This window comes from Austrofundulus limnaeus, unplaced genomic scaffold (assembly GCF_001266775.1).
Source record: "Austrofundulus limnaeus strain Quisiro unplaced genomic scaffold, Austrofundulus_limnaeus-1.0 Scaffold111, whole genome shotgun sequence".
Lineage (NCBI taxonomy): Eukaryota > Metazoa > Chordata > Actinopteri > Cyprinodontiformes > Rivulidae > Austrofundulus > Austrofundulus limnaeus.
In genome coordinates, this window is record NW_013952513.1 from 1,551,192 (window position 1) to 1,562,198 (window position 11,007).

General features: G+C 40.4%; 1 protein-coding gene across 2 annotated transcripts in view; it reads left to right on the plus strand.

Moving 5' to 3' along the window:
* Positions 1-9: 9 nt before the first annotated feature.
* The window catches only part of LOC106521586 (ELAV like neuron-specific RNA binding protein 4), a gene marked incomplete at its 3' end in the record, with an annotated part of 55,400 nt that continues 44,402 nt past the window's right edge, over positions 10-11,007 (plus strand). For both annotated transcript variants that reach the window (XM_014014229.1, XM_014014230.1), the window contains 1 exon segment: positions 10-208. In XM_014014229.1, the coding sequence (XP_013869683.1) occupies positions 77-208 (132 nt within the window).

Here is an 11,007-nt window from a genome sequence, read left to right on the forward strand (position 1 = left end):
CGTCTCTCCTCCCCCCCACCCCCTCTCCTCCTGTGTCTTTGTATGAGCGTGTGTGTTCTGTGAGCAGCATCTCAAGATGATGGCGAGGTACGGGCAGCTCTCGGGACTAGCAGCCAGTGGCGTGGGCTCCGTCCCCGAGACACACTCGCCGCTATTTCCCAGGGATCTCCTGTCATCGCCCGCCCAGATGGGCTACAGGTCACCCCTGGTAAGAGGATAGACAGACCGATATATATGTGCATATATATATATATATCTCCACCTCTCTAACAAACAAGCATAAAATGAAGACGATTGTGGTCGTTGGTTTTGTTAAAGATGGTCTTTTGTGCGTTCAAGTAGTAGAAAGGGGTACAAAAAGAAGAAGAAGAAGAGAGCAGATGAATTTGTGGGATTCTGCCTGTATCCCAGTGGATAGCATTAGTAAATATTTACATTGTTATGTTTGTTCAATTACGGCCGCCTACTCTGTCTTTAGCCTCTGCCAGTCATATTATCATCAAGGGAATTTGAGGTGTTTGCGTGTGTGCATGCATGCCTGCGTCAGTGTGCATCTGAGCGGATAATATCTTCGGTAAATTTGCACAAATTCTGTGGAAGCCACGGTGTTCAAATTTTCATTTCGAGCTTTGACGCTGAATAAAATTTCTTCATCAGTTCGCGGATATTGCTGAAGCTATATATGTGCTTACAAAATGTGTTCAAACTTTAAATAATCTCAGATAAGTGGACTCAACCTGTTCAATTTAACTGACATTATGAATTGGGGGGGCAAGTCTGCAAATATGCATTTTCCACTGTAATCAGCATTGCAGTTTACATAGGGGAAATTACTTGAGGGAAAAGCAGTTGGAAGAAGGGGGCACGAGGAGAACCTTGAGCATTTAGGCGAAAAGCGTTGTAAGAAAATCCCTCGCTTGCCGCATAAAAGCGACATGAAGCTGTGGGTGTCTAATCTGCTGTGGGCTCTTCGTTGCTTCGGCTCCCCTTCAATCTGGCTCAGATCCACACCCCGGAGCCTCCCGGAAGCCTTCATAACCGACTGTCATGCTGCTGACTGTACCCAGGGGTTTCCATCAAGTGTATGTAAATTCATGGAGGAAAAAAAAAAGGAAGAAGCAGTGGAATATGTCCTCATGGAACTGGGCTTAAAACATATCTTTTTTTCTTTTTTCCTTTTTTAAAGTTTTTTTTTTTTTTTTGCTTTGAATTCTTACACAAGTTCAAAGCCATCTGTCCAGTGTTTTGTTGATGCTTTAGAGAAGCTTTGGTTTAGACCCACAACAGTGCTATCAGCTGTTTGCCTATAGGTGCTGAACCATAAATTATTTGTCGAAACCAGGAACTAATCAGCTGGATTTTTGGCATAAATACCATTTGACAAGTTACCCTTGTTTAAGAAATCTTTTTAGCACCTTAATAGATGGGATTTTGTAGAGATTAGTGTCGTTTTTAAGGGTGGAGCATTACAAAGAGGTGTCTAGCTTCATTTTATTTTCAATGAGGGTAAAAACAATCAACAGTTACGACATCTTTAGAGTAAAAAAAATCAAATGTATTTATAAAAATTATACTAAATGTTTTTTTTTTAGCAAATCACTTCTTTAAAAAATGGGTAAAACTTTTTCTCTTTTGTAATCTCTACTTTTCTGATGATGTTTGTTTTTGAAGGGGAATGTGTGTAAGCACATATATATGTGTGTGTGTGTGTGTAGGTGTGTGTGTGTGTGTGCGCGCGCATGTGCATGAATACCCAGGTTAAAAAAGACCATCGTTAAAGTGATTAATGGTGCCTTCATTAGGCACAGCCAGATCATTTGCATACATTAGAGAAATGTGCTGGAAGATTCTGGTTGTTTTGCTGTGTAAAGCCTCAAAAGCAGCACTGATTTATTTATTTTTTTAGGCTGCTGCTTTTAAAAAGAAATAAAGGTGGCGTGTAAATTTTTTGCTGCATTGTTAATAATAGAATTAAAAAATGAAACAAATAATCTGTGAGGGATATTTATTTTAAAAAATTGAAGCTAATACGCTTTTTTGATATTCATTGCACAGTTTAATTAATTTGTTTTATGTGGCATATTTGCACTACACCTTGTTGTTGCAACTGCATTCGTTTTGCAGTACAGAGTTTTGTGTGTGTTTGGGCAGCTTGCTTTGCCTCCGTGTCAGTGTGTGCATGCTCTCAGTGCATCCTGTGGTTAAAGCTTGTAAGGCAGTGGCGTTCAAACGAGCACTCGCAGAATTACTTCCCTGAGCGATTAGAGGTCAGGCACAGGGAGAAGCAAACGGACAATTCAAACCAACATTCTTGTGTTTTCGATCGGGACGATTGCGACGTCCATCTGAAACGACGAGGTGAAATTTGTGGAAACAAAAATCAAGTTGCCAACAAATCCTTTTTTTCCCTTCTTTTTTCCTGGCAATAAGATCCAATTTCCAAAACAACCCACGTCTACAAACACACTCTGAGCATCATGCTTCAGAAGTGAATGCTGTTAATTTGGAGAAAGCTGCACTGATTACCCACTGCAAGCAGCTGCCGTTCTCTATGTGATACTGGGCTTTGTTTGACAACTGCATTCTTTCCTGTTTCCACATTTAACAAAGAAAGAAAGGCTGCATTTCAAACCTGCCTTAAGTCATTTATAATCCCTACAAAATGCAACAAAAAAAAAGAAGGGGGGAAAAAAGGGGTGGTCGGTGGCATAAGAGCTGGCAACCGTGTGTTACCACGGAATAAGCAGCCAGCAGATAGTTAGAGGTCATCTCTATTTCATAACAATAATTAGCTCCTTCCATCTGCCGCTCGCTGCATTTCTCCGTGCCTTGATTGCCGTGTTGTCTATATCCAGGAAATTAGTTCACTTATGCTCTGCAACCCTGCTGTCACCGAGGCACAAACAGGTGCAGCAGGCTGAAGGACGGCGCTGGAAAACAGAAAGAGACGCTCGCAGACGGAGAAACGCAGAAATGTGCAAATTGCAGGATCAGAAATAATCACACCACGAGCACAATAGCGGCTGATTACAGCAAGACTGAGAGGAAAAAACAAATGTGGCTTTTGTATAATGTTCTGAACTATCAGATGATCTGCTGTAAATTTTAAATTAGCAGTTGTGGGGGCAGAATATTCGTCGAACAAAATAACGGCAAATGCAGAAAAAGGGATCCTGTCGGTGAAAGCGTTTTAGCTACAAGGATGTAAAATGCAAAACGAAAGAAACGACAGCCTTTTTTCAAAACAATATCACACCTATCGCATAAAACTGGCAACGGTGGGGTGAGTTAAGACCACCCTGCATGACTGAATTTACATTCAGCACCACATGAAGGCAGACGGTGCAGCCTGTGCATCGTGCCGTGTTTATGGCTGATCTGAGCACATGTGGTGGTTCAGTTACGAGGAACTGAGGGAGCTTGAAGGGTTCACATTTGTTGGAAGAGGAGTGTGTCTGTGTGTGTGTTCATCCATATATGTGTGTGTATTTTTGTGTGTGTTGGCCACCAGTGCTGCAGGGAGGGCCTAGTGATCAGCAGCTGAGCTTGTGTCCCGCTGGGAGCCATCACTGCAGAATGGAGCAGGTGTCTGCAGACTGATGCACCCCCACATGCAACACACACACACACACACACACACACACACACACACACACACACACACACACCTTTTCTCACAGCTATACACTGTACACAAACACTGCAAGCTAAGTAGACTCTTTCTCCTACATGCCATTTTTACAGCCTGTCTGTCTTTTTTTGTTTGTTTGCACAATTTACCACATCTGCACGATGCTTTTTTTGTGCATCACATCAATTCGTAGCAATACAAATAAACCAATTATTCCTTATTGATTATACATTAATTCAAATCACAATACATGTATTAACTTCATAGACAAAAATTAAAAATAAGCTATTAAATACTTAAGCTGCTTTTCCAGCGTTAACTCCCTTCAAATTGTTCTCTTGCCACTTACATAACTTCTTTTTTTCCTTAGTAAACTGTGTGCACCACTACAAAATCCTATGTTTAGGAAAATAAACACACTATAGCAAAGTATTAAATTCTCTTAAGTGAATAATATGGATTAAACAAAAGTACAATACATAAGAGTCACACCCACCACTTAAAGCTAAATTATCCACTCTGCTATTATTACCAAACTGAGCGACAGCTTTTATAATGCACAGATTAGCATGAGTAAATCATAATTATCCCAAATTAGGTAGTGGGTTATAGATCCAATTGTTGAGCCTATATTTGTACTTTTCAAAAGGGTGGAGAAGAAATTCTACTTCCTGCTGTTCAGTTCACCGTTCTAAAGAATCACAGGGTTGCTCTTTTTCCTCAGAAACTCCAACATTTATTTTCAGAGAGGGGAAAAATATTGTTGCCTGTCCAGAGTAATGTTCTCGCGTTCAGTTGCAGTTGTTTTATCTGGCTTAAGAAGGATAAATACAAAGAGAATGAGAAAACAGACACGACTGAAGAGAAGAAAGAACCGTGTTTGCAAATCTGTTCGGATATTTTGATATCCGCTGGAAAACAAGACGGCAGGTTCAGCACGAAATCAAATCGAATGTGAGTTGTTCTGCGTAAAATACAGTAGGTGTTTGACACACGTGGCGGAGCTTTCAGCCTTACTGAAATAATTGTAAAACTGACAGCAATATCAAAACGCAGCGTGGATATATGTCAACCTTTCAAACCTTAACAAAAGAGGCATTAGCCAGCGCAGGCCCTTTACTGACCCGTCTCCATCTGTGATAATCTCACTCAAATGGCTTCAGCTCAGTCGTCTTTCATACCAGACCAAATAATTGATAATGCAAACACAATTTTTCTGACAAAAACAACACGAAGTGGTCTTTTTTTTTACCCCCCTCCATATCAAACACCCATTTCGTAGGTGAGGACCTTCTGACCGAGCCACAACTATGCTCCCATCATTTTAAAAGCAGTCACATTTGGAAACGTGGCCCAATGTTGGCAGCTCAGCGCCTGAAATCCTGACAACACGGCCCGTAGGTGAGCGATTGTCTGCGTCTGGCATCCTGGCATGTTGATGAACAACGCTGTTTCGTCTCCTTTAAGAACTGATGGCTGCAGAGCTGGTTCGTTTTTTTTATTGATTTGCTAATTGCCGGGGATGAGGCAAAATATCTGCTGTCATCATGAATAAATGATGGAAGGCTGGCTTCCTCATAAGTGTAAAGGGAAAGTGATGTTTCTGCACCTTTTCGCTGGTTCTTAGAGATGTCTGGAGCTGAACAGGAAAGTCAGTTTACAGGAAGAATTTTCTTTTTGTTGATGGCGTTTGACAGGTAAATACAGATTTACTGGTTTAATTGAAACAAGAATATTTTTCCTAGAACCTAAACATCATTATTGGCCTTATTTAACTTTAGCGATATTAAGTGTATCAGCTGACTAAGACACGTAAATGTAAGTTTTAAAACATTTTTTATCTTTCTTTCTATGAGGTGTACATTTTGTTTGTACCTTTTACTAAAAAAACATCTAGAATGTTTTCTCCACTTTTTTTACTCTTTAATCGGGCGAAAGTCTCAACAACACAAAATAACATGACTAGAAGCATGTAGGCATTTAAACCCACTGAGGAGGAGTTTTTTTTTACTTACACTGCATTACACACTTGGTTTTCTTCAAGCATGAAGTGACATTTTCAGAGATGGATTTGTGCAGTGTGGGCATGGTTCTGTGGTCCACGGTGCCGATGGCCAGCCTTCTAAAAGACTCTGGATATGTGTCCAATTTCTGAAAGGTTATTCCTTATCAAAAGCCACGGTGCAGTCATTTAAGCAAATCTGATAGTGAGATTTTCTGATGAGGTTTAAAACACTGTGACAGATAGGCCTCACATGTTTTTTTCTTTTTTCCCTGCTTGAGGATTGAGCAGCAGACTGTGTAAAGGAGATTCTTTCTGCGAACAAATAAGTGAAGAGATGAGAAAAATAAATAATGTAAATAAAAAGGTTTGATGAGAGCAGGAGCCTCGGTTGATAAGCTTTATGGGTTTTGTGTTTCTGCAGTGTGTGTGTGTGTGTTTGTGTAAATAAGTGAGTTGTGATTAAAGCCTGCACCAGATGGACCACAGCAGTCACCCTGTGTGCATGGATGTACCCCGACCGGGATCAAACGTGAAATGTGCTGCCATGCCTCGCAGCCCCGAACCCACCAGTAGACCCCCGTGAACCTCCGACCCACCACGCTGCAGCGTGGCCTCGGCTCCATCTGACATACCCGCCTCAGACTACAACACATGCGCGCAGAATATCAAACCGTTCACTGTCCTGGTCGTCACGCGGAATCTTTGACTCTGAATATAAAGTGTTTTTGGCATCCTGGTGTTATTAAAAGATAACAGCGAGACTGAACTTTACGATCAGTGTGAGGACTGCAGACGCCCTGAAGCTGAATGTCAGCCCGTGCCGCGGACCGCTCTGTCATCCAAATGGACACTAATCCACCAGAATCCTGTTGAGAATACACACTCCGTGCCAAAACACATGCCAGTCCCAACCAGGAAACCTTCCTGGGCTCAAACCTTTCCTCATTTGAGCCTCAAAGACATGAAAAACCATGACTATCTTCTCCAAAGCTGAATATACTGTATATGAAAAGCCAATGTGATATCTGTTGCCCACTGATGTGAAACATGCTAAAGAAAAGAAAATATAACTAATCAAAACATAAAAATAGCTTTCCACAGTGAGAGCTTGTTGCACACAGTGGCTGAAGGAGTCAAACAGCTTCCCATCACATCGCTGCAGTCTGCATACTTCCAGCCTCAGCGAACCGATTCGAGTTAAGTTGAGGAAAGTGGCTGTGACAAATGCAGCAGACCCATGTCCTGAGATCAGCATGAAGAATTCACTTCTGATCTGAAAAAGTTTCCAGCAAAGAGTGTGACACAGGCGAGGGGTTAGGCTGACTGCGCTTCATGCCCTGCTGTCGCTATGAGAGAAAAAAAAAATTGATAAGCTTGACTTTTATTTTAGGACAAATACAAGTTCTAAAATATATTTACAGAACGTGTTGTTCATGTGTCACCTTTTGTAAAATGTCAGTCAAATTTAGGATTTAGCTTCGAGGTTTTGCAAAGTGAAATGTTAACTATTTTTACATTCAGCACCGGATACAATTAAGTCAAAGCGCTCCCTCAATCTCCCTAATTAAAATTTCATTGTCAGTAATCATTATGACACCCCCCACAAATGCCCCTCTTTAGTTAGCTTGTCATTGGCATGTCTCTAACGGGAGACTACTCCGACTGGAAAATCATCGTTTTAAAATGTTGGGCAAATTATTTGATATTGAGGGGAAAACTCAACCTTTTCTTCAAAGAAAAAAAATGTAACTTTGACTTTAATGTGCCTTTGACATCAACATTTTTGTAATAAATATAAATGCATTGGAAACATAACATTGATATAGCAAAAAAATAAAAGCCAATGAGACAAACAAGTTGGTGATATATTTGCGTGTGAAGTAACAGGATGCGATGCCAACAAGGAGTGTCTACAGGTGAACAGAGCGTTGCTACAAGGGCTGAAATCCAGACAAAGAAGAATCTGATGTTTCTTTATAATATTTTGAATTACTTGAAAGAAAATAATCGTTACTGCACGTTCATTACCAGGATGCGTGCAAAATCATATGAGAATGTGCAAATATAATGTGAGTGTGAGAGTAACCATACAGAAAACCAGAGAGCTCTCGCTGAAAATCTGTCTAATGCATCACCAGGAAATCAGACCGAAACAAGGAAGTGACAAAGATTATAACATCTGCTTCAGGGCATGACTCCGCCTCTTTTTATGTCGTCGATTAGGAAGGGGTCCCTATCATTTTGGTCAGAGACATGCCCACCAACAAATATAAACCTATCCCAATGATTTTAAACATACAAATATGAATTGTATTTCTTCCAGGCATGTTGCTAATAAAATAGAATCATGCAGGTAATCATAAATCACATTTATCAGTCATTACACTACCATCATAAAACAAAATAGACTATGTGTGGTGTAACTATAATTAGTGTACCCCAATAATTCCTTCATACTATCAGAGAGATGAAGAAATGTCAGAGTTCAAATAATAGTATTTCAATAAACAAAGACCAGGGAGTTTTTTTTTCTTTAAAGTTCCCCTTTGATGTCACTTCCTGTTTCAGTTTGACTGAGCCAATTTTAAAAGAAAAGAAGCAGTTGTGTAACAAAATGGGGCAAATCCTGTGTATTATGCCAAGTTTCCTAAATATAAAGATGTTTTCTTTGATTTTTTGTATTTTAAGGATACCCACATCACAGGCACTTTAATGTGAGGGTTCTGGCTGGTTTCTATGTATCAGCACATTTGAATGTTTTATTGAGAAATGCATGCTTTCTAAATGCATTTTTACCTTAGTCTGTGTGGCTTTAAGGTCGACGATTTTTAAACCATTTACCATCAGCTGGTATTCTTTTAGGCATCATTGTCCTTTCAGGGGCCGCTTTTATGGCACAACTGCACCTAACTCTATGTGCTCTTTCTAAAAGTCCCTTGAGTCCGAACAGCTCGCGTTGAGCAGAGAAGGCTTCCTATAATCGCTGGACAGTTGTTTGGTGTTGCTGCTGGGTGTGACACTGCTGAGGGACACAGACACGTTAAAAGTCTGCGACTGTCATTTGCTGATTGTTACCGGCAGAGGGTGGACACCTGCCAGCAGAAAGGCAGTCATCATCAGTCTGAGTAGCACAGCAAGATGCTACTTCTGCCAGAACTTCAATAGAGTAACTCAATCCATCTGTCAAGGGCGAATCCAAAAAAGGAAGTAAAGCACAGCAGAGGAGAAAACCCGGCATTAATAAATGTGTAAAAAACTGTTCAGATGCATCAGCTGTAAATGATGTGATATATATGTTGATAGGTATTGTGTTGTTCTCTTCAGCTCAGTTGAAAAGCTGCTTTGTTCCCTGTGAATATTTTGGTGCCTGATGGTGATAATGCTGTTTCGCAACGTGTTTTCCGTCTCGCCCTTGTTTGCATCAATTCTGTCAGAATCCCACTTGCAATCGCAAAAACATAAGAAGTTTTTCCTGCCAAACCAGAAAGTTTTCATTCCCTTGTTCATAATTGAGGTATTTTCTTCCAGCGCGCCGAGGTAACACCTCAGCTGGCATCTTCACTTTTCGCCCTTTTAAATAGAAGCCTTATTATGCAGAGTGAAAACATAAGACAGGTGTTGAGACACTGCGTGTGACAGTTAACAAGACTCAAACCAAGAGCACCCACAATTATCACTGTATGCACTTTGCATTTTTAAACCACACCCTGCTGCACTGTGAGCATTACTCTTTACCTTTTCTTTCACACCTGTTATCATGTTCTGCTCTTTATACAGCACCATATCTAAAGTTCCAAGATCTACGTTCAGGATCAACAAACAGATTTGTCAGGAAGCGGATAAAACATAATACAGACGAATCACAATGCATTAAAAAGACTGCCGAAATCTATTGGGGGGAGGGGAGGGGGGTCATATAAAATTGTTTTTTTTTTTAAAGCTTTATACCATGTTATAAATTCATTCCCTCATCAAAAACATACCCAGCGTGTTGCTTTGACTCATTCATGCATGATTGACAAATCCTTCAATTTCCTGCGGTAGCCAAGTCTAAACACTTACTGGTACAAAGCACCGCCTATTTACATAATGCTCCTCCCTGGAGCTCAGTCTGCAGCCGAGCTCCCGCCCCACAAAGCACTCTTCCCCAAAGTGCTGTTGTTAAGATGTGCTGAAGTGGGAGTGTCAGAAATAGTAGTGGGTTCTTCAAGAGACAGAGGCCAATTTCAAGGTGTTTAGACACTGCTGAGATACAAAGTCAAATTTATTTTTGAACGATACAGCATTTTCATAACACCCTAAAGGCCCTCTCACACTGTAACATTTTAGACAACTTATTGTCTGACACTAAAGATGTCTGAGCTGAAGATCTCCTGGAAGACACTTTTGAATACTGTAATGCAAATAATTACATTGAAAAGGCTGGACTTGCCTGGAAAATACACAATACCCCCCTGCCCCGCCCCCCACAAAAAAATAAAATAAAAAAGGTCTGACCAGGAGGTAGTGATGTGGGATACCACTGATTGCCTTTCCAATTCTGATACAAAGTCAAAATCAGGCTGGTATCGTCATTGCTGATCTGATTCTAATGCAAATACCTCTTATGTGTGTAGTAAATCTAAAGCCGTTATATTAAACCAATCAGAGGACTCAATCATTTACAATACGGGAAATGGTGTTTCAAACAATAAAAAAATGAAGTAAAACCACAATCTAAATAAACTATTGCTTGATTACTAAGAAATACTTTAAAAATGAAAAAGAGTCTTACATTTCATTACATTACATGAACACATAAACATAAAAAACAACATATATCATCTACAGACTGAGACTGTGCCGCCATGGTTGTGCATTACTCAGACGGAAGAAAAAGTAGTTCCCTCCAACTTCATATTAGTTACACATGATATCCATTACCTGAAATCACTGAAGTTTCAAAGTATTGATATTTTGATTTTTGTATCAATTATACAACATAAATTTTGGGTATTTTAGTATTGATACGCACATCGCTACCAGGTGGTTTAGGTACCTTGTTACTTTATAGTAGGAGCAAAGAGTTCAACTGGAAGGTTTCACCTTTGCAGCACTTGGTGTCAGATGGTGGCTGCTAAAAAACTAAAATCTTTTTACTGATGAATATATTGCACATCTGTGCATGTCTTTCTGTGTGTGTGTGTGTGTGTGTGTGTGTGTGTGTGTGTGTGTGTGAGTGAGTGTGTGTGTACGTTTTTCCTATATCGTGGGAACCCTTTTTCCGATTAAGCAGCCTCGTGGGGACCAAATGTGCATCGTGGGGACCAGGCATTGGTCCCCATGGGTACGGATGCAAATTACGAAAGGGGGGGGGGGGGGGGGGGGGGTT